Source organism: Panthera tigris, chromosome E2, assembly GCF_018350195.1.
Source record: "Panthera tigris isolate Pti1 chromosome E2, P.tigris_Pti1_mat1.1, whole genome shotgun sequence".
Classification (NCBI taxonomy): domain Eukaryota; kingdom Metazoa; phylum Chordata; class Mammalia; order Carnivora; family Felidae; genus Panthera; species Panthera tigris.
The window spans coordinates 11,577,856-11,599,678 of NC_056674.1; the positions used below are offsets into that span (position 1 = coordinate 11,577,856).

The 21,823-nt window shown below is 65.1% G+C and overlaps 2 protein-coding genes across 8 annotated transcripts; both read left to right on the forward strand.

Annotated features, from left to right (window-relative positions):
* Positions 1-314: 314 nt before the first annotated feature.
* TRAPPC6A (trafficking protein particle complex subunit 6A) lies at positions 315-11,005 on the forward strand. 5 transcript variants are annotated; one of them, XM_042969212.1, is made up of 7 exons: positions 315-466; positions 7,045-7,148; positions 8,441-8,508; positions 8,691-8,827; positions 9,479-9,562; positions 9,768-9,861; positions 10,686-11,005. In XM_042969212.1, exons 1-7 carry the CDS (start codon positions 337-339, stop codon positions 10,687-10,689), a joined length of 621 nt encoding a protein of 206 aa, XP_042825146.1. In that variant the 5' UTR covers positions 315-336; the 3' UTR covers positions 10,690-11,005. The 5 variants fall into 5 exon arrangements, with proteins under 5 accessions (XP_042825146.1, XP_042825145.1, XP_042825149.1 ...); XM_042969211.1 differs by having other exon boundaries at positions 8,710-8,827; XM_042969215.1 differs by lacking the exon at positions 7,045-7,148 and having other exon boundaries at positions 329-466.
* NKPD1 (NTPase KAP family P-loop domain containing 1) lies at positions 10,475-21,158 on the forward strand. Of its 3 annotated transcripts, none has more exons than XM_042969209.1 (4): positions 10,475-10,685; positions 14,014-14,126; positions 17,625-17,756; positions 19,101-21,158. In XM_042969209.1, exons 2-4 carry the CDS (start codon positions 14,027-14,029, stop codon positions 20,969-20,971), a joined length of 2,103 nt encoding a protein of 700 aa, XP_042825143.1. In that variant the 5' UTR covers positions 10,475-10,685; positions 14,014-14,026; the 3' UTR covers positions 20,972-21,158. The 3 variants fall into 3 exon arrangements, with proteins under 3 accessions (XP_042825143.1, XP_042825144.1, XP_042825142.1); XM_042969210.1 differs by lacking the exon at positions 10,475-10,685 and adding an exon at positions 14,931-15,332 and having other exon boundaries at positions 13,403-14,126; XM_042969208.1 differs by lacking the exon at positions 10,475-10,685 and having other exon boundaries at positions 13,403-14,126.
* Positions 21,159-21,823: the final 665 nt, after the last annotated feature.

A 21,823-nucleotide genomic window follows, 5' to 3' on the forward strand; every position in this document is an offset into this window, starting at 1 on the left:
GTACGACCAATAGGAAGTCGGCTGGGCTGGCGCTTCCGGGTTGTGCTGCGCGGCGAGTGGACAAATAAAAATTTTTTAAAACGAGGTTTGCCGCCTGCGACGAGTGATTCGGCCAATGGCGATGCTCGAAAACCCGGAAACCGACAGGAGACGAGGAGAAGGGCGGAGATGCTGTCACGTGCGGCCAATGAGACTAGGCCCTCCCTCTAAGTGCCCCGGGTTCACGCGCGCACCATGTGAGCCCGGAAGGCGGGGTTTAGGCCGCAGCACCGAGGGAGGTGGGAGTAGGCGGGCTCGCGCCTAGGTGCCGGAGGCGGGGCTTATCCAGCTGGGCCAATGAACGCACGAAGCGCTGGACGGTCGTTGGGCGCGAGGCCGGCGCATGGCGGACGCGGCGCTGTTCGAGTTTCTGCACATGGAGATGGTGGCGGAGCTGTGGGCGCACCACTCCGACCCTGGCCCTGGGGTGAGCGCCGGGTCCCGGGGGAAGGAGGCGCGGGCCGCGACGGAAAGGCCGGGTCTACGTCCAGGGGAGCACGGAGGGCGGTTCAACGTCCGGGGTGCAACCCCGGCCCCGCCCCTGCCTCGCTGGGCGCTGGCTCCCTCGTCTGTAAAGTGGGGACTTTTGAAGGGCCGGCCTCGCGGTTACTGCCAAAAGTGAGCGACGAAGCTCCGGGCAAAGCTTAGCTCAAGGCCTAGCACAGAGTCAGGACTTGCTGCCTGGGTTGAATCCCATCCGCTCCCCTCACTAGGAATCAGTCCCTGTGTGCCTCAGTTTCCTCCTTAGTTAAATGGGCATTATAACAGTACCTCAGTCTCAGAGACCTTTACTCGTCCAACAGGCACTTATGAGGCACCTACTGTATTCCAGACACGGTCTCCCTGTCCTTGCGAAACGTAACATTTTAGTAGGGTTGTCAAACAAAAATATGCCACTGGCTAGTGAGAAGTGCGATAAAGAAAATTTCCGTAGGAAAAAAAAAAGAAAAAAAAACTTCCGTAGAGTCGTGAAAAGAATACGGATGGAGTGATTGATGGCGGAGGAAGGCCTTTCTGAGGAACAGAGTGTAGGAAGCAAGCCCTGTGGTTGGGGGGGCGGGGGAGCATTCCAGAAGAAGGAACAACAGAGGCAAAGCCCTGAGGTAGGAGCGTGCTTGGCATCTTGGCAGTTGGTTCCTAGGAAGAACAAATGAACTCAAACTTTAAAGCCTTTCGTGCGATGTCTGGCACCTAATCAGGTCCCCCAGAACGTGGGAGCTCCTGTTCTAAAAATCTCTTCCCAGGAAGAAAGGGTGAGGGAGAGATTAGGTGCTTGATAAATGAATGCTGTGATTGCTTTTCATTATTATTGTTAGTATATGATGTTGGTTGATACGCAAGGCGCTTTTTCTGGCTTAGGTTTTCTGGTTTAGGAGCCTCAGGGAAAGTGTTGCTTCCAGGGGCAACATAGTTTCTTTTGGGTTCACATTCCCCGGGTTTCATCTAAAACTTAACAAGTGTCAGGCCCTGGGGGAGGCTCTGGGAATTAGTGAACTGTACAAAAACTCTTGGCCCTGCTGGAGCTTATGTTGTGGGGGGGGGGGGTACGCAGATAAATAAGGTACATGGATAAAGTACAGTACGTTAGGGACATGCTATGAGACAGAGAGCACGGGAGAGGGATTGCGCATTGGCCTGTGTGTCGGAGAGAGGGGTTTGCAGCATCTCCTGTCCATCCTGGCTTTGCAGCCGGGACCCCAGGTGTCCCGGACATCAGCCTTTCCTCCCTCACCGCCAGCCCTCAACCAGGCCCTGCCCGTTCTCCTCACTGAATATGGTGTCCCACCTCTCCCCACCTCTGCCCTAGGCCGGCCTCCTCCCTCCTCTCTCCGCTCATTTCACCTGTCACATCTTCGCTGCTCATTTCACCTGTCACATCTTGGCTGCGTTCACACCCATTAATCTTTCACACCTTGGCTCAAACGCCCCTTCCTCAGGGAAGCGTTCCCTGAGCCCCGGCTCGAAGCCAGGTGTCCTCGTTGTGATCTTGCAGCCCCCTCCCCTTTGCCCGTGGCCGCCCCGTCCCGCGCGAGTGTGTGTCTGAACGAGGGATCGGGAAGCTCCTTGGATTCACGTCCGCACCCCCTCCCCCCACCAGACTGTGTGCCGTGAAGGCGAGGCCCGGGTCTGTGTTGATCACACGGTGGGGGCCTGTGCGCACAGTAGGTCTCGGGCGTGGCTTTGTGGAAGCAGACGCCGCCCCTGTGCCGTGGAGGGCTGGGCTGGGCATCGGGGCTCCGTAATCGTGGTAGCACCTGCCGCAAATGAGACGTGCCCTCATGGGCTTCACGCTCCTGGTTTCATTTGATCCTCCTGTCAACCCACAGAGGTCAGCACAATCCTCCCCACTTTGTAGGCTTTGTGGACGAAGACACACAGGCTTTGATGGACGGACTGCTCGCTCTCAAGTGGCAGAGTGAGGAATGCAGAACTACGCCTCCCGCCTCCAAAGCCTGTGCTGTAAACGCTGGCCCGCATTTCCCGGCGTGTCTTCCCTCACGCTCGCCAGGAGGATTTTAATGGGTTTCTGTGGTCGAGCAGGTGTGGGAAATATTGGGGTTACTCAGGGGTGCTCACCACGGGCTTTCAAAGCACATCAACGTGCCAGAGACCCAGCTGCCCCAGGAAGTCCCATGCCGGGGTCCTGCCCCACAGCTCCAGGGTGATTCCTGGGTGCAGCCAGGGGTGAGGACTCTGGCGGTTCCCCCACCTCCCCTCTGCCGGGAGCCCCGCTTTCAGGGGGCAACGTCAAGAGAACTGCTGTTTTCTCAGCCCTTCCTCTTCCACTCCCGGCCCTTCCTCCGTCTTCCTCTTTCTGTTCCTTCTCTCTGGTCCAACACGTGTCCTGTCTGAACCAGATGCAGGCCTCCTGTCGGGTACTTCTGGTGTCCCCAGAACAGCCTTGCGAAGCTGACCTTATCGTCCCATTTTCCAGAGGAGGGACTGAGGCGCCAGAGGGGTATTTCCCCAGGGTGCACAGCAGCGATAATCAGAGGGGAAATCAGGACTCAGGCTTCTGGCTCCAGAACTTGTCTGTAGCTTCAGGTCTGTCCCTTCCAGCAGCCGCCGAGTTCCTTGAGCACAGGGATGGTGGCTCGTTCATCTGTCCCCGCAGCACATACGCCCAGGAGCTCTGGGGCTCCCCACATCCTGCCTGGTATGGTGGTTACCTGGGACTGTTGAATGGGTTTTTCTGGATGGTTACAGGTGGAATGGAAGACCAGCCAGAGGAGCCAGGAGGTCAAAGGGCTTTTGTTATCAAAGCAGGAAAAACTTGGGGAGGAAGAGGTCCCTGTGGTTTCTCCACTCCAGCAGCTTTGAAGATAAGGGGGGCCTGGGGCAGAGGAGTTAATGCCTCTGCACACCAAGGAGCCTCGGTCACCTACCTCTGTGAGCCCTGGCGGCAGCCCAGGAGCGATCCTGCTGGGCCAGACCTGCCTCCACCAAGGCCCAGTGAGTGCCCACGCCAGCCCGGGCACCTGGGATGGGTGTGCCAGCTCCCAGATGGACCCCTGCCCTCAGCAGGAGCCTGGGTTCCTGGCACAGCAGCCCCCTGGGGGCAGAGCCCTGGAGGGGGCGCAGTGCACTTGAGGCCAGGGAGCCCGTGGTGGGAGCTAGGGCTCTGTCCTGAGAGTGGTGGGAGCCATAGAAGGTTTAAGCTGAGGTGTGGGGTGTTCGGATTTACTTTTTAGACGGGCCTCCTCAGCCATGTGAATGAACCTGAATGGACATGCAGCCAACTGGCTGCTGCAGGGGCCCAGAGCAGAGGCAGGCGCTCAGCCTGGGGTGGCAGGAATTAGGGGGAGAAGGTGGGATCTGGGGGTGTTTGGGGCTGCCCGGGTGGATGCGGGAGGCGTGTCGGCTCTCTGCGCTTGCTCATTCTTACTCCCCGGCTCCCTCCGAACACTTCTGGGCCCTCTGGGGCCATTCACCTGGGGAAAGCGAGAACTTTCCCTGTCCCTGCACCCTTCTGGAGGTGGGAGCCGGGGCTGCTCCGTCCCAGGTCCCCCCGCCAGGGCGGGCATAGAGGGCCGTGGGCCCGGTGGTGGTGAGCCTCACAGATCACTGAGGGGCACAGCAGGAGAGACTGGAGGGAGCCCAGCACAGGGCCCCCACCAACTCCCTCCCTTCAGCCCAGGGTGTTCTCTGGGAGTCAAGTGCTCAGCATGTGGGGGGGGGGGGGGAGGTTGTGGGGTGGCCTGGTTTGCTCGCTTTCCCGCCATCCTCCTTGGAGCTCCGTGGCCCTCGTCTGGACACTTGGACCTTCCTCCAGCCGAGCACCTTCTTCTCTGTTGTCTCTGATTCTTCTTCCGCATTGTTCCTCCGTGTCTTCTCGGCTCTCGGATGAACGTTGGACGTTCTGGGTCCCTTCCACGTGTCTTACAACTTTTCTCTCGTTTTTCTCTACCTCGTGTGCTTTCCTTGACGATCCGGGAGGCTTTATCCACCTTACACATTGGTCTGTTTTTCAGCTCCCTCGTCAACAGATGTTTATTTTAGCTGGCCCCCTTTCCCTTTCCAAGAGCTTCCCCTCTGTCTGTTGCCCCTTCCTCCCGGCTCCCCCCGTGCTGTTGGGGGGAGCGCCTTCTCGAAGGGGTTCCCCCCTGCCCCTGCATTATGTCATTTCCTGTCAGTGGGTTGTTGTGCAAATCGCCCACAAATGCCCTGGCTCTGGGCTGGGCCAGGTGGCTGCGAGTCCCCGCCTTGCCTTTCTCAAGAATGACAAATCCCTAGGGGCGTCTGGGTGGCTCAGTCGGTTTAGCAGCCGACCGGTCACGGTCTCACGGTTCGTGGCTTTGGGCCTCGTGTCGGGCTCTGTGCTGTAAAAGCAAAGCTCGCTTTGGCTCCTGTGTCCCGCCCCCCTCCACCCTCTCTCTCTCGGCCCCTTCCCTGCTCTCTCTCAAAGATAAATAAACGTTAAAAAAAAAAAAAAAAAAAAAGGAATGATAAACCCCTAATCCCTGACGAGCTCTTGGGAGGACCGAGGGAGGCAGGTATGGTAGACAGGCCAGGCTTCTGTCTCTTCCTCCTCCGCCCTCTCTTCTCTGCCACCTGCTCATCCTCGGCCCTGCCCTCCCACCGCCCGTCTCCCCTCCCTTTTCTGTTGTTCCTGGACCCACCACCCAGCCTTTCCAGTTCACCAGATGCGTAATCGGCCCCTAGCGAGGGCTGACTACGGTGGTGCCAGCAGTAACGACGGCTGGGGCTGGGGCTGAGCCGTTGGAGACTGCCGGCCACATCGCTGTCGTGAGGTGAGGCCTGCCATCAACCCCATCTCCCGCACGGGGAAACTGAGGCCTGGAACCATTAGATAGCTTGCCCAAGGTCACTAAGCAGGACTTGAACCCAGGCAGTCTGAAGTTCACTGAGGGGAAGCCTGAACGTATGCAGACCTTTCCAGATCCTTACCCCTGCCACACACACCCCCCCGCCTCCCTGGCCTGGCTGAGGACCCTGCTGACTCTCTGGCTGTCCCCTCTCGGGACTGCTGTCCTGGAGGCTGTGACCTGGGCTTGGGTGCCACCCCACTGCCTTCCCTGCTTAACTCCTCTTCCTTCAGACTTGACCCCGTGCAGCCCTCAAGCAGCGCATCTCTTCTCCCTGGGGCATCGAGGCTGTAACCGCGCCATTAGTTCCTGTGTGTTCCGTCCCAGGGACGGTGGTGTCCTCTCCTGCCGTGCCCGTCCCAGCCTGGTCCGCGGGACCCTCCCCGCTCCCACCCCTTGCCACTGTCCCCCGCCCTCGTGGCCTGAGCTGCACCCCCCATCCCTTTACCCGCCTCCTTGCCTTTGCGCACAGCCTCCCCTTCCCGGCCCCCTCCTCTGAGAAGCACCCTGGGGCCCCTCCCCGGGGAGCTGGCTCTGCCCTGCCGGCTCCCCTGCATGTGGGGTGCCCATCGCCTGGGCCCCCGTCTTCGCACCAGGCACAGTGGCCAGCTCCTCGAGGCCACCAGGAAATGTTTGTGGAGTGAATGGGGAAGTGTGTCCCCCCCCTCCCCCGCATGCTAGGAAGTCCTCAGGGACACATGTGCTCGTCAGAATGGAGCCTGGCCTGCCTCTTTAAGGCGCTCACCTATGGAAGGGGGGGACAGGGAGCACAGCCCCTTCCTGGGGTTTTCCTCCCGCCAGGGGCTGGTCACCCAGGTTGACAGACTCACCCAGGTTGAGTGACAAGGACAGTAACATTCACTAAGCCCGACTGGGACCACTCTTAGCCTGCATTTACTAACTCCTGTTATCCTCCTAAGGACGCTGGGAGGTAGCACTGTTGACACGGTCCTCTGTTTGCCCGTGAGGAAACTGAGGCCCAGGGCAGTTAGCCCCCACCCAGCCCCCCAGCTGGCAGGTAGGTGTCGGGCTGATCTGGCCGTGGACCCTGCACTCAGCCACTGGTCACACATCCCCTCCCTGTCTCACACACCTGAGCTCATCTGTGCAGGTGCCTGCCTTGGCGGTCAGACCCCTCCCCGCTCGCTCACCTGCTGTGCCCAAGGAAACCAGAGGAGCCCCCATGGCAGGAGCAGAGAGCCGGCCGGCCGGCCGGCGTCGGCCACCAGGAAGCTGTGTCATCACCAGGGTCGTTTCCTGCAGGAGGAGCGTGGAATGGCGGGCGAGGGCCTAGGGGCCAGGGGCCTGGCAGAGAAGAGGGGTGCCTTGCCCAGAACCGCAGGCAACCTCTGCTCGGGGGGGGGGGGGGGGGGGGGGGGAGGGTGAGCGCAGCCCTCGCCACCTTACTGAGGCCGGGACAGCTGTGGGTGTCGTCCTGGCCACCCCCCCCCCCCCACCTGGCCATCTGGGCTTGGGAGCCGGACCCGCTCAGGTTTGAAAGATGACCCCATGGCTGAGGTGCCTGTTACCTAACCCTCGAAGCCCCGCTTTCCAGGCGTGAAATACAGCCTACCTTACGGGGTGGTGAAAATTCAACAGGAGGTTCGCACAAAGCGCCCGGCACACAGTGTGTGCGCTAACCCCGATGGCTCACCTTGTTCGGCCTCTGTTTCCCAAGGGCCTCCCACATGCCAAGGCCAGTGTTGGCTGCTGAAGGTCAGCCCGGGTCCCCACGCCACAGACTGGTCAGCGCTGGGATCGAGGACCCAACCTGCCGGGAGGGCAGGACAGGAGGCCTCCGGGAGTTGGGGGAGGTAACAGTGAGTGGGCGGAGTGGCCCCTCTGCTGGACTAAGGGAAGCTGTCAGGGCACAGGGCAGAGGGTGATGGAGGGACAGCAGGGTCCCAGAAGGCTGTTGAAACCTGCTGAGGCCAGGACATTGTCCCAGAGCCAGATCTCAGCAGGGAAATCCTATCCACCATGGGAAAGGCTCCAGTGATGGCCCATCAGGCCCAGAAAGGAGGCTGGAAGTCGCTCCCGGGGGAGGGTGGTGGCCGGAGGAAGGGAGGGACTCAGGCCTGGCGACTGCCGCTTCCCTCCCAGGGAAGGCTCGTGCCTGGGCTCCGCACCCCCCCCTCTTGACCCTGCTCCGCCAGATTTTCTCTAGGGAGCACCGCACCTCACTCTATGCTGTCCTGGTATTTCTGATGCCCCCCACCTGCGCCTCTGCCCCTCCCGCCGAGGGACACTGGCCTGAGCTCTGGAGTGCCACGTGGCCACCACTGCCTTCCCTGAGCACCCAAGGGAATCTCTCCCATCCCTGAGCCCTCGCGTGTCTCTCCCAGGGGTCTCAGCTGATTTTTTTTTTTTTTTTTTTTTTTTTTTTTAGATTTTAGAGACAGTGTGAGCGGGCTAGAGGGGCAGATAGAGGGAGAAAGAGAGAGAGAAAGAGAATCTTAAGCAGGTTCCAGGCTCAGCACAGAGCCTGATTCGGGGCTTGATCCCATGACCTGAGATCATGATCTGAGCTGAAACCAAGAGTCAGACAATCAGCCGGCTGAGCCACCCAGGCACCCCCTTGGCTGACGTTTTAAGGCGTGATGAACAGAGTTGATTTTTACAGCTTCCTGCTGGCCAGGCCACGAGGGTGGGCCCCACGGCCCGGGGCTCCCTTGCTGTGGCTGCAGGCGTGCTGCCACAAGAGCCCCCGGGCAAGTCACCGTGAGCCCCCGGAGTGATCAGAGCACTACCTGCCCACGGGGTATTGCAAGGCACACACCGGAAATGCTCACGATAAGCGATGGGTGTTCTCAGGACAGAGCTGACAGAAGAGCAGGCGGAAGCCAAGCCTGAGGAAGACCCCCCATTTTTCCTGCAGCAACAGGGAGCTGGTCTTCAGAGCCGATGGCGTCTGTGGAGGCATCGCGTGGCAGGGGCACAGCCCTCCCTCCTGGCTCTCCTTACCCTTGAGCTCGCAGAGATGGGCACATTGGTCTTAGGGTCCCCTCTGTGGCTGCTGCCCCAGGACACTCCCTCTTGGGGCTCCCCTGAGCCTCTCTTCCCTGGCCTTTTAGGGACAGAAGATGAGCCTGTCTGTCCTGGAGGGCATGGGCTTCCGTGTGGGCCAGGCCCTGGGCGAGAGGTGAGAGCCAGCGCTTCCTGTCCTTCCCCTGCTGGCCAGAGGCAGGCAGGACCCGAGGCCAAGTCCCTTCCTGGGCACACCTGGACGGGGAGGGTCGTGTTGCTCCATATAGGAACCCAGCCTGGCGTCCCCCCCCCCTCTTCCTAACCCCGGGCTCCCCATCCCGGCCCACCCGGCCCCAGTGTCTGCCGCTGCCCCCAGGCTGCCCCAGGAGACGCTGGCCTTCAGGGAGGAGCTGGACGTCCTCAAGTTCCTATGCAAAGACCTGTGGGTGGCCGTGTTCCAAAAGCAGATGGACAGCCTCCGCACCAATCACCAGGTGTGTTCCTCGGGCCCAGGGCCCGGCTTCCTGGCTCAGGGCGGAGGCTGAAACCAAGAGGAGGCTGGAGAGGGCCCCCCCCTCACCCCGGAGGCCCGGCCTCCCCTCTCTGGGCCTCTGCCCAGTCCTCCGAGGGAAGCCAGGAGGCCACTATGGGGCGTCCTGGCTATCGCCAGAGTTTCCACAGGCCTCCCAAGATGGGGCCTCGCAGCGGGCAGCAGGCGCTCGTGGTTGGTAGCACCTCGCCCCGGCAAGTCGCCGCTTGTCTCGAGCTGGCCCGACCTCCTATTAGGCGCCCACGCTGTGCCGGGCCCTGGCCTCCGCTTTGAGGGCCGGGTCTGCAGCATCTCACCACAGCCCTGGGAGGAAGGACCACCCCGGAAGTCCTGCAGCTAGAGGGGCAGGACCCACATGCCCCATGGGCGGATACTTGGCCCAGGCTGGGCAGCTCCCGGGCCCTTCTGCATAGCTCCAAAGGATGGGGCCCGTGAACCTCCAAAGGATGGACCCCCAAAACAGGGGTTTTGAGGGAGGGGTCCCTCCAGGCCTCAGCCCAACGGAGCAGGGGGCGCCGGGTCCTGGCTTATCCCTCCCCTGCTACAAAGGCACAGGTGCCTCCCCAGCCCCCACTGGGCTCCTCTCTGCCCCCAGGGGACCTACGTGCTGCAGGACAACAGCTTCCCCCTCCTCATCCGGATGGCCTCCGGCCCGCAGTATCTGGAGGAAGCACCCAAGGTAGGGAGGGTGCCTGGACTCCACAACCCCCCATTTACACACGCCTGCCCCAAAGCAGGCCTGTCCTCAAGCCGAGCGACTGTCCCATGGCCCGGGACCCAGGGAAGGAGGTGACCCCCACTGTGGAGCCCAGTGCCCCGTATGGCCCCGGTCCTGGGTATTGGCCTCCCCTCTTCCCTGGGTGACTTGTGTCCCCTGTCCCCAGTTCCTGGCCTTCACCTGCGGCCTCCTGCGAGGCACCCTCAGCACCCTGGGCATCAAGAGCCTGGTCACCGCCTCCGTGGCATCCCTGCCCACCTGTGAGTCGGGGGGGTGGGGGTGGGGGAATCTTCCCAACCCTGAAGTGCGGTGGGGGCTCCGAGTCCTCCGGCCCCTGCCCCCGCTGAGGGTCGGGGAGGCGGGGCCAGGGCTGCCAAGCCCCACTTACATATGGGGAATTTGAGGCCCAGAGAGCTTAAGTCACGTGCCCTGGCCACCCGGCTGGTGCAGCCCGTCCGTGCCCCCTGGCCACACCCCCCCCCCCCAGCCTGCTTCCCTGGGGTGCGCGCCAGGCCAGAGCAGGGGACATCGGTGATGAGCTGGTCTGGTGGTTTTGAACGTTGTTCCGGTTGGACGTGATTGAAGTCAGCCTGGTTAATGCTCTGATGGGGTCCCCAAAGGGCAGCCGGGGCCTACGGGCCGCAGCCTGTCTGGCGGGGTGTCCTGACCCCCCCACGGCCCTCCCATCAGACAGGCTGAAGCTTCATCCCTACCTGGGGCCAGCCCACCCTCTGCTGCCCCACCCCCCAGGTGTCCTTCCCTCTGTGGGTCCCCGAGGCCTCCTTGTGGAGGGGCCCCGAGGCCACGTGGGCAGGACCTGAGCTACACATGCCACAGGAGCCCGTGCCCGGCCCTCCTCAGCAGCCTGCATGCTTGACCTTCATGCCGCTAGTCACCCACACAGCTCTGGGACGCGGGCCAGGTGGGCGGGGAGCAGCACCCCCTCTGACCACCCGTCAGCCCAGCCCAAGGCCACGCAGTCTGCTGGTGCTGGACAGGGATGAACATCTCTGAGCTGTTTGGGTGCTTTCTGGCTCGCCCCTGAGGTCCCGGCCTCCAGCTAACGCCAGCCCTTCTCTTCCAGGTAAGTTCCAGGTGGTGATTCAGAAAACCTGAGAAGCCCCGGGCCCGCACCCCAGCTGAGCCTCACCGCCGCCCCGGCCGGGGGGGGGCCTCGGACCACTGCCTTTGGGGGTGGCCAGAGGGCTGGTGTTGGGCACCCCAGACTCTATGGGTGATGAACAGGGGGGGGGCGGGGGTCCAGCCGCTTCAGGGAGTCCCATGTGCTCAGGTGGGTGTCCTAGGGAGGTAAGGGCATCCCACGTTGGGGCTGGTGTGAAGGGTTCCCTGCACGGGACTCCTCCTCCTGCGCGGCAGGTGCCCAATAAAGGTTTTGCGTGTGGAGCTGGGTTTAAAGTGGAAGGTGGAGGGGGTCACTCTGAGTGCGGACGGGGAGGAGGCATCTGTGACTTTGTCACTCGTCCTGCGGAGGTGGGAAGCACACCACCCTGTGTGGCTCCCCCCCCCCCTCGCCCCTTGCAGGCCCCTTCCACCCCCAGCCCACAGCCTCCTGCCCTGCACACCTGGCAGGGGAGGGTGGCCCCGGGCGCTGGCCGCCCTGCCAGAGTCAACAAGTCTGGGGCTGTCCTCTGCCCACTGGGGCGCACGGAACAGACCTCTCCCTGGGGCGCGGGGCTGAGGCCACCCGGAGTGTGGGCGGGGGTGGGCCTGGGGCTACCTGCACCGAGGACGGACCAGAGGAGACGGGCCAGACGCCCTCATTTCCCACCCCCCGCGCCCACTCTTGAGGTGCCTGGCGGATGGAAGTCCTACCCAGAACAGCAGCCTGGCCGACCTGCCCCCCGGGGCCGTGGTACCCATCCCCCACCGCCACCCCCTTTACGTTCATAGCACCCAAGGGTATCACACACCGGGACTCTGCCCAGGCCCCGCTGCCTGCTTCAGAGCTGTAAACTGAGGCTGGGGTGAGACCCAAGTGGGAGGAGAAAGGGTCTTCTTGCTTAAAACAACCACCGGTGGGTGGGGGCTCCTTCACCTCTGGAGGATCCTGCGAAGACACCCCATCTGGCCCCTGCCCTGCCCCCCCCCCCGCCCCCCAGCCTAGAAGGCTAAGCTCTTTGTTCCCTGGCCTGCCTCTGGACTCCCCACATGCTGTTCCTGCCTAGGCTGCCCTACCTCTGGCCCACTCCCCACTCTCCTCCCTCTTGGGCACCCGGGAGCCAGCCGCTTGGCCTCTGAGCGGTTCCTCACTGTGCCCCCAACCCCCGGAGGACCCCTGGACGCTTCTTCTGGCCCGTGCCGTTTACTCCTGTTCAGCACACTTTTGCCTGGGTCCCTCTGGATCCCTCTGTGGGGCACTGGCTCTGCCCAGTACAGAGCCTGGCAGATGCTTCCCGAATGAATTGGTTATTCAGGCTGGGCAAGGCGGGCAGGGGATTGGCCCTGTCCTGCCCTCAAGAAGCTCCTGGGCCCATCCTGGAGGTTCCCCCCCCTGCAGACTCACCCCCAACTGAGACATACTCGCCTCCCCCCGCCCACTGCCCCGTCCCCGTTGGCTGGGCCTCTGGGGGCGGCAGTGGGCAGAGTCCCCAACTGGTGAAGGACAGGGAGGAAGCCTTCCCAGGAAAAGCGGCTTGAAGACCTGAGGAGGAGAGAGGACTGGCCCCCAGCAGACAAAAGGATGCATGGCTCTGGTCGCCCAGGCGGAACCCCTAGAGGGGCAGCCTGCTGGACCATCTGGGTTCCCTTCTGTCTCGTCCTGAACCCCCTTGTCCCGGGCACCGTTCGGTGGCTGTCTCCCCCGCCCCCCCCCATCACCCTGTCGTGACTCCTTGTCAGGCAGCCGCAGGGAGCCTCCCACCCACCCAGCGGACAGGAGGGGAGCCCCAGAGCCTGCAGCACAAACCACTGCTTTCAAAAGCCCTACCCTGCCTCCATGTGACCTGGGGCGAGGGACTTCATCTCTCTGGGCCTCCGTTTCCTCGTCTGTCATGGCCTCACGGCTGCCCCCGGGGAAGTGGTGAGGAAGAAGGGCTGACTGTAGGGAAAGCGCATAAACCACGCGCGGCTCCCGGTAGGGCGCTACGTGCGGGCGGCATCCAGGGCGGCCTGGTAAGTGGGTCAGCCGGTGCCCACAGGTGCTCACTGCCGTCATTACCGAGTGCCAGGTTCTGTGCTCAGCGGACTCCTCCTGACAACCACGGGAGGTTGGCTGTCACTGGCCCACTCAGCAATGAGGAAGGTGAGGCTCAGAGAGGTGAAGTCACTTGCCCAAGACCACACAGCTGGGCCCTGGAGGAACTGGCATCTGAACCCGGGACTGTGGCCTCCTCTCACTTCCCGACTCTCAACCCCGGGGCCGGCTTCCTTCCCCGGGCAGAGTCTGCCGATCCCCGGGAGGACAGCCCCCAGTCCTCGAGAGCAGAGAGCACCGGGGCAGGGCGGGCACTCCAGGGGAAGGGGCGGGGGCAGGGCGGGCAAACCGGTCGGGCGGCTGGCACCCGGCTCGGGCTCTGTCTCCGGTGGGGCCCGTGCTGACGGGCGGTGAGGCTGGCACAGCAGCTCGGCGGGGCAGGGAGCTGGGGCCTGGAGGCTGCCGTCAGGTACGGGGGGCCCCAGGTGGGGGGCAGGCGGGCAGGGGCCACGCGCCGGGCCCCCAATCCTCACTGAGCCCGTCCTCACCCCGGTTTCCTCTGCCCCTCCGCTTCGCCGCCGCCCCCCCCCCCCAGCATCCCGCCCTCCCTTTTGCTTTCGGCTCTTTACGGTTTAAACCTGTGCGCCCCATCTCGCCCCGAGTTTGCTGAGTCTCTTCCCGGGTTGGACCACCGTGATGTAATGTGCTCCCCCAGGATTCCCCTCCCGCCCTCATTCAGGCCCTAGATGTACCGGCCCTGGAATTTCAGTCACCCGGTGGCTCCCGGGGCTCCCAGCTCTCACCACGCCGGTTACATGTCCCTTCAAAGGACGCCAGGCGCCACCTCCCACAGCGCACACCCCCAATACCTGGTGGTGCCCTGAGTTTACTCGGCACCCCCAGGCTCCCGTGTTTCCCCGGCCCACAGCTGCCCGGCAGCCCCCCTGTCCTGGCCTCTTAGAAGCCCCCAGGGGCGCCCAAACACCCAATCACCAGCCCTGGGAAATCTCATGCACCCCAAATCAGCCCCTAGCACCCGCATAACCATTCCCCGTTCTCTCACGTCTAGCTGTCCTTCCCCCGCCGCGACCACTCACTTTTACTCTGAAGAGCACCTCCGCGCCCCCCTGGTGACCCAGGGCCCCAGTGTCAGGGACAGGATCTCTCACCTGTCCCAGGTCACGTCTCGGGGGTGGGCTCTTCCTGCCGACGCCCAAGGGTGCCGCGCGGGCACTGAGCCCTCTCCTTCCCCGAGCAGGGCCCCCGCCGCCATGCACAAACACTACACCGTCCACTTCGCCAAGGGCGCCCTGCCCTCTCGGACCCCCGCCGAGCGCTACTTCTTGGACCCGGAGTTGGGGCGCCATAAAGGTAGGGGTTCAGTTTGGGGGGACGTCCCGGCAGGGAGAGTGGTCTGTGAGCGGGGAGGCCGCCGAGTGGATGGCTGAACACAAGGAGAACCTGAGGGCCCAGGAGAGGGGCCGCCACTGCTCCCCACGGAGGCTTCTGCGTAAAGGGGCCGCGGGTGGGGGCCGTGGGCCCCGAGGAGCCCAAAAGCGTGAGTCCAGGATGGGGGTGTCAGAGGGGGAGGCCCAGCCGGCCTACCCCTCCCCCAAGCGTGGGAAGAATTCCCCCACCCCGGATTGTGAGCTCTCCCCACCCCTGAGTGGGTACGAATGGGGGTCTGGGGCGGGGGCGGGGGCAGCGCGGTCTCGGGAGGCCCCGGCCTCCCGGGGCAGCCCCCTTCCCACCAGCCTTGCCGGAGCCCGGGTGTGAGGCCGCCCCCTTCTCAGTCCTGGCCACCTCCCACCACTCCAGCCTCCTCTGGACCAACCAGGCCAGCTCCTGATGGATTCCCTTCTGCTCCCCGAGCCCTGGGGACCCATCCCCCAGGGGCTGAGGACTTTGGGGGCAGCAGGGACTCCCGAGTCGTCGTCCCCGCTCCAGCCCCTCGCCCGGCTAGAGCCCAGGTCTCTGCACCTCTTCTTCCCACCCACGGGAGAGCACGGAGACCGGCCCCTCCCTTGCCCACACCCCCTCCTCATTTTCTCTGATTTCTCCGGGGCCTCAGAGGAAGGACCAGCCCCGGCCTCCACTTGAAGACTCGACCTGGTTCCAGTGCCCGCCAGGGCTCAGGGACCCAGGCCCAGTCACCCCCCACTTCCTTCCTTCCAGGATGCTGTCACCAGTGGCGCCGTGACCCGGCGGCCCTTCCAGCCCACGGGCCCTGCCGGCTGCCCCCACAGGTGCGCTGGCAGCTGGCCTACAACAACCGGGGGGGTGTCAGCGGCTGCCCCCCCGGCCCCCGGCCCCCCAGCCCCCTGCGACAGCGGCTCTGCTCCGTTCCAGGGGTCCAGAACGGGCCACCTGCAACCGCTGCTGCCCCCACGCAACCGGCCAGCGCCCCCCAGCCGCCCCCCAGGCCCACCATGTCACCTGCCACCGCAGCACCTGCCATGGCCAGCGGCGGCCCGGCCCCGCCCCCTGCAGCCGGCACCCTCCTGGAACCCAGCAGGCCCAGTGATGCCCGCCCCCTGCCCGCCCCGGCAGCCTGCGGTTCCTTCACCTACAGCTCGGGTGCCTACCCAGTCCTCCTGCGGGCTCGTCCCTGCCACCTCTCCCCCCTACCCCGCTGTCCAGGCCTCTTGCTCCTCAGCCTGCCCGCCTCCCCGCTCACTCTGGTCCCTGTCTCGGGGTTGGTGGGGGGGCGGGGGGGTTGCTCCTCCCCGCCCGAGCCTCTGCTTCACCCGTCGGGATCCGAAGCTGCCAGGCCAGGCCTGCCCTGTCCACGGGGCCTCCGTCCGGGCCAGCCAGGGGTCTGGGCCCTGGCCGTCTCCCTCTGCTGACAGCCTTGCTCTGTTTTCTCTTTCCGGCCCGCCCTCCCCCCAGCCCGGCAGGCCAGGGAGAACTTGGGGCAGGGGGTGACAGGCACCAGCTTGCTGGCCAGCTCCGGTGTGGGGCAGACAGTCAAATATGCAGCCGAAGCAAGAGGCAGGGACCGGCCTGGGGGCTGGAGAGAACAGCGTGGCCAGGGGAGGGATCCATCCATCCATCCACCCATCCTGGGACTGGACGGCTGTCCTGGGTGCCCAGCTCTGTTCCGGGGGAGCGGGGTGGGGAGACGGCAGGGAGCAGGGCAGAGGCTGCCCCCCTCACACGGAGCTCACGATCTCTAGGCGGCAGAGGGGAGCTGGGTACGGGCCGTAAGAGGAATCAGAGAAGTTTAAGCGTGTCACCCCACAACAGGCACGCTGGGGGAGAATAGGGCTGGGAGAGGAGCAGAGGGAGCATCAGGGCTCGCAAATTGAATAGGGTCATCGGGCGAGGCCTCAGGAAGGCAGGATTTGAGCAAAGAAGGGGCAGTCCTCTCAAGTAAGCGGCAGAAGGATCAGCAAATGCAGACTCTGAGGTGGCCCGTTCCAGGGACAGTGTGTGGGGAGGGTCACAAGGGGCCACAGCCTGGTGGCTGTGGGGAGGGGGAGGCGGGAGCCGCGAACTGGCTTGGGATCTAACAGGAGGGTGCGCTGTGGGAGGTGAGCATGGGAAGCCGGAGTCCGAGCGGGCGAGGGGGGTGACCGAGGGGGTGGCAGGGGAGATGGGGACACGTGGCCGGGTTCCGGGTCTGGTTTGAAAGTAGAGCAACAGCCAGGCAGGGGCTCGGGCTCCAGGTCAGGCACCACCTCGTCGCTGGCGGCTCTCGGCCGTGACGCCCACGTCACACACAGAAGCAGAGGCTTGACGAGGTGAGGTCACCCAGCCATGAGGCAGAGTGGGGCCAGATCCACCCTGGCCGCCCCCTTAGCCAACCTCGTCCTGAGTCTGCCCTCCCCGCTGGGCCCCCAGGCCTGGCGCTGACCTCGGGGAGGGGGCGGGGATCCTGCAGCCCACGGGCCCACCACGGGCCCACCGTGCACCCACCCGGAGGCTGGCCCGGCACAGCCCACAGCTGAACCCTGCCGTTCTGGTGCCCCAACCCCAGGCTGAGAAGTGGCACTCGGCGGGGGGATCTGGGGGGCAGGGTGCCCTCAGCCAAGTGGATGCCGTAATGCACAAGGACTTAGACCTGAACCTGCTCCCTAAATGGCCACCCCAGACCATGGCATTGACCAAGCGCCCCCCCCACCCCGCCCCGGCCCATCCTTGTAGCATCCACGCTGCCCGGTGTTTCTGCACCCCACCCTCCAGAAGGAGGGACTGAGCCTCGCTCAATGGCAACGCTCTATCTGGGTCATGCAGAGAAAGGTGGCAGGGCCAGGACCAAGAGGCGGGTCTGCCTGGGCTCGGGGGCAGGACGGGAGCTGGTAGGCATGGGGTCCTGGAGAGGGAGAGAGATCAGGGTAAGGGATGGACAGGAAGCTGAGAGGAGCGTGTGACTGTCAGGGCCCTTCCACACTGGGGCCAGGCTGGCAGAGCAGGCAGGAGCCGACACGCAAGATTCTGGAGCCTGCAGAGAGGTGTCTTGGGCATCTGAGAGCCTCAGGTCCCGAGAGAGGCCCATGGGGTTTTTCTGGGAGAATCACAGGCTGATGGCTGGGCCTGGTGACCTAGGGCCAGGTCAGCCGAAATCCCATGGGCCTCTGTGCTGGGGATCGGTGGGGTGTCTCCTGGCCTTTCCCTGGCGGGTCTGGGGTCAGCTCCTCCTGCGGTGCCCGGAGGGACACATGTGACCCAGAGGAGGTGGTTGCCTACTGCCCCAGAAGTCTCCATCTGCGGGTCTGACCCGAGTCACCTCGGGGAAGTGGGGAGAGGGATGCCGATGCGGGCAGGAGCTGAGGGTGGGCTCTCTGGGGGGCAGATGGGTGGATGGTGGTGCCCGGCCAGCCTCATTGACTCAGTTTCCCCTCCCCCGCCCCCCACCCCGGCCTCCAGATATTCTGACAGAAGATGACGTCTACTGCAGCTGCCTGGCCAAGACCCTCTGCCACGTGCCTGTCCCTGTGACCGTGGGTTTCTATGCCCCCTTTGGCTGCCGTCTGCACATGATGCTGGACAAGATCACCGGTGAGGCTCTCTGTGTGTTGGGGGAGGGAGGCGGGGGGGGGGGGGGGGAAGGAGGAGGGGAAACGGAGCCTCTGATCCCTGCCCAGCCTCAGGCTTCCCCGGCCTGCCCCAGTCCAGAGGCCCGGAAGTCAGCATTAACCAGGTCCCTCCTGATGCCCGCAGCCTCTGCCCCCCGCTCCCCGCTCGTTCCCTCTCTGGCCTCCCGGCCAACAGTCTCATCCCCTCTTCTGCCAGATCTGCTCCAAGGAATCTTTTTAAAGATAAAGATCTAGCCCCATCCTCCCCCTGTTCAAAAGCCCTCCCTGGTTCCCCAACACTCTGGGGAGAAGACCCAGGGTCCTCACTGGCTCCCGCAAAGCCCCTCCTGTGCCCACCCCCTGTCCCCCGGACCCATCTCGTCTCAGCAGTGGCCCGGGCAGGGCCTGGTGTCCACAAGACCCCTAACAGATAGGTGTTAAGTGAGCACAGGGCCTGACACGTGGCCAGGATCCGCAGCAGCTCGGACCTGGTTCAAGCCTTGCCCAGACCCCAGCCTGACGGTGGCCAGAGGGGCCGGAGGAGATTCACCTCCACGAGCCTGGCCCCGGTGAGCCGGCCTCTGCCCCTGTGTCGTCACACAGCGACAAACAGGGTCCTGGGAGGAGAAAACATTCAGCTAGAAGGAAAAAGGAAGCAGCATTCTGGAGCTCCTGGTCTGTACTAGGTGACTGACACAGGCCCGCTCATTCGTTCACCGACCTCAAGAGCAGACCGACCCTGCCCCTCAACCTCTCATGATCCATCCTTCAAAACACTCCTTCCCCCGGCACTTCCTTGGCGCCCAGGGGACGCGGGACGCCCAAGACGACCAGAGCCCTGCCCTTCCTGGCCTCACAGTCCAGAGAGGGAGACAGACCTGTCCCCAGAGAGGGATGACCCCCCCCCCCCAGTAGTGGGTAGGGTTGGGGTGCCCAGGAGGCACCTGACCCAGCCTGGGGATCAGCGAGGGCTTCCTGGAGGAGGAGGTGGAGCACCGAGCCAGGAAAATCAGACCAAGGCTGTACTCTGCTGCCCTGCGCTTCGCTTCCGCGGCTCCTCGCACGCACGCGTTCCTTCACTCCTTAGGCCTTCCTTCCCGCTCCCGTCCTCCCTCCCCCTTGGGAGCTCTGCTTCTGCCCACCCACGACCTTGGGCCCCGCCCCCAGCCCTTTTCCCGTCCGTGCGGGGCGCAGGCCTCTCCTTTTCGTCCGGGGAGTTGGGGGGGGGGGGGGGGGGCTGGCTCCACCTCCCACTCCTGGGCCCCGCCCCGCCCCGCCCCGCCCCTCACGCGGTCCCCCGCGCCCGCCCTCCCCTCGCTCCCCGCAGCGCTGATGCAGCAGGAGGCGGCGCAGCGCGAGGCCGAGGAGCTGCGGCGCGTGCGGCGGCAGCCGCGGGCGGTGCGCGGCTGGGGCTTCCCGCGGCTGCTGTGGTACCTGGTGTTCCTGCAGCCGGTCATCACCGAGGTGCACCTGCGGCGCAAGAACGTGAAGTTCCTCTTCATCCGCTTCAGCGCCTGGCAGTACGCGGGCACCGACAAGCTGTGGGCCGGCCTGGTGACCACGCTGTGCGAGGGCATCCGCCACCACTACGGCGCGCTGCCCTTCAGCGTGTACTCGGTGCTGGGCAACAAGCCGGCCGCGACGCCGGGCTTCCGCCGGCGCGAGTGGCACTGCCGGCGCCGCGTGTGCCTGGCGCTGCTGGCGCTGCTGGCGGCGCTCGGCCTCGGCGTGGGCCTGCTCTACCTGTCGGTGGGCGCCCGCGCGCCGGGCCACGGCGCCGCCGGCGGCAGCCTGCTCCGGGTGTTCGGCGGCGCGGCCACCACGCTGTCGGGCTCGGGGCTGCTCATGGCCGTGTACTCGGTGGGCAAGCACCTGTTCGTGAGCCAGCGCAAGAAGATCGAGCGGCTGGTGTCTCGCGAGAAGTTCGGCAGCCAGCTGGGCTTCATGTGCGAGGTGAAGAAGGAGGTGGAGCTGCTCACCGACTTCCTGTGCTTCCTGGAGATCTACCAGCGGCGCCGGCTGCGCGTCGTGCTCGAGGTCACCGGGCTGGACACGTGCTACCCGGAGCGCGTGGTGGGCGTGCTCAACGCCATCAACACGCTGCTGTCCGACAGCCACGCGCCCTTCATCTTCATCCTGGTGGTGGACCCCAGCATCCTGGCCGCGTGCCTCGAGAGCGCCGGCTCCATGAAGGGCACGGCCGACAACGGCTACCTCTTCCTCAACCGCACGGTCACGCTGCCCTTCTCCGTGCCCATCATGGGCCGCCGCACCAAGCTGCAGTTCCTGCACGACGCCGTGCAGAGCCGCGACGACCTGCTCTACCGCGAGATGACGCGCAGGCTGCGGCCCGGCTGCCGCGGGCGAGGCGGCGAGGACGCGCAGCTGCTGGCGGTGGAGACGCAGGCGGGCGCGCAGGGCGCGCAGAGCCGCATAGACGCCGAGGCGGCGCGCCGCATCCAGGAGGCGCTCTTCTGCCTGCACGACGAGCGCGACTGCCTGTACGAGTACGTGCCCGACAACGTGGTGTCCATGCGGCGTATCGTCAACACCGTGCCCATCACCGTGCGCCTGCTGCAGCAGCAGGACGGGGACTTCGCGGGCCCCACGCCGCGCCAGGCCGTGGCGTGGGTCGTGCTCGCCAACCAGTGGCCGTGCCGCCTCAGCTGGGCGCTGCAGTGCCTGGAGGACCGGCAGCAGGCGGGGGGCGCGCCCGAGGCCCGCGCGCGCCTCTGGGACGTGTTCTGCGACAACAGCCGCGAGCTGCACGCCATGACCAAGGCGTTGCAGAACGTGCTGGACTTGGACGGCGACCCCGAGCTTTTCGAGCGCTTCCTGGGCGCCGACTTCCCCTTCACCGTGGCCGAGGCGCAGAGCCTGCTGCGCTGCACCGTCAACCTGGACCACTCCATCCGCCGCCGCATGGGCCTCATCCGGGCGGTCAGCGCGCTCAAGCCGCCCAGCGCGCCCGGGTCCCCGGCCCACGCCGCGCCCCACGCCGCCAACGGAGCCGGCCACGCGCCCGGGGCGTTGGGGGCAGGGCAGGGCGCCGGGCACGCCCCCGGGCACGCCGGCGAGGCCCACCGCCCACGGGACCGGGCGCACGGGGGCAAACCACGGCCCGGGACGGGCCTCGAGTGGGTGCCCCGGGAGCCCCGGGAGGCAACGGCTCCTCCCGCCGCCCAGATCGGGGTGTGAGGGGTTCGGCCGGGCTGGGATGAGGCCTCCGGTGGCCTCCCCGCCCCCCACCCCCAGGCGAAGCTGTGAGCCGGAGAGAGCTGTAGGCAGGCGCAGCGTTGTCGGTGCCGGCGTCTGAGAGCTGGCGCCGGAGGACCAGTGAAGAAGCGGCCCGGGTTCAAGTGCAATAAATGGAGATGTGAAAGCCCCGGTGGGTCTTCATGTCCTGGTCTCCCTGGCTTAGGCCTGCCCTGTCCCGCCAAGCCCACGTCACCCCCTGGGGAGTCGGGCAGCCTCTGCCGGGGCCTCATTGCTGGCATCCCGGGAAGCAGGAGAGGGCGTGGGGGCGGTGGGTGAGGCCACTGAGGCAGGGCAGAGAAGGACGGACGTGCCGGGTTGACTCAGGCAACAGGGAGCGCCGAGAGGCCTCGGGGGATCCAGGTCCTTGTCCCCACACCCTAGCCTGCCCCTTTGCAGGCATTTCCGAGGGCGGTGTCCCCGGTGACCTCAGCAGGCTGGTCCCCTCCAAGGGTGGCGCTCTGCCCCTGGCGTAATGGATTAATTAGGGTTCGCCGGCACTTCCGCCAGCTGGGGCGGGCAGCGCTGCCTCCCTGGAACAAGTAACTGTCCGGGGAGCACCTGCCCACGGGCCATCCAGGGCCACCTGATGAGCCCCTTGGGGACTGGGAAGTTGAGGCGCAGAGACGGGCACCTGTGGGACATACAGGGTCGGAGCCAGAGCCGGGCCGCGGTGGGGGCGGTGGTGTTTCTTAGCTACTGCGGCTCACACTTTCCCCTCCCACCCGTGTGATACAGCGAGGAGGCAGGTGGCACTCCTCAGACACCTTCTACCTCCTCGCTGGTCCAAGTAGC

What these genes read in the sequence shown, in the direction of transcription:
- NKPD1 (XM_042969210.1), top strand. Translation starts at nt 13,766, where the DNA reads ATGCACCCCAAATCAGCCCCTAGCACCCGCATAACCATTCCCCGTTCT. An exon ending in TTCCTTCACCTACAGCTCGG is followed by an intron (nt 15,333 to 17,624) that starts GTGCCTACCCAG and finishes CCCGGCCTCCAG; the next exon opens with ATATTCTGACAGAAGATGAC. An exon ending in GATGCTGGACAAGATCACCG is followed by an intron (nt 17,757 to 19,100) that starts GTGAGGCTCTCT and finishes CGCTCCCCGCAG; the next exon opens with CGCTGATGCAGCAGGAGGCG.
- TRAPPC6A (XM_042969211.1), top strand. Translation starts at nt 337, where the DNA reads ATGAACGCACGAAGCGCTGGACGGTCGTTGGGCGCGAGGCCGGCGCAT. An exon ending in GGCCAGGCCCTGGGCGAGAG is followed by an intron (nt 8,509 to 8,709) that starts GTGAGAGCCAGC and finishes CGCTGCCCCCAG; the next exon opens with GCTGCCCCAGGAGACGCTGG. An exon ending in CGTGGCATCCCTGCCCACCT is followed by an intron (nt 9,862 to 10,685) that starts GTGAGTCGGGGG and finishes CTTCTCTTCCAG; the next exon opens with GTAAGTTCCAGGTGGTGATT.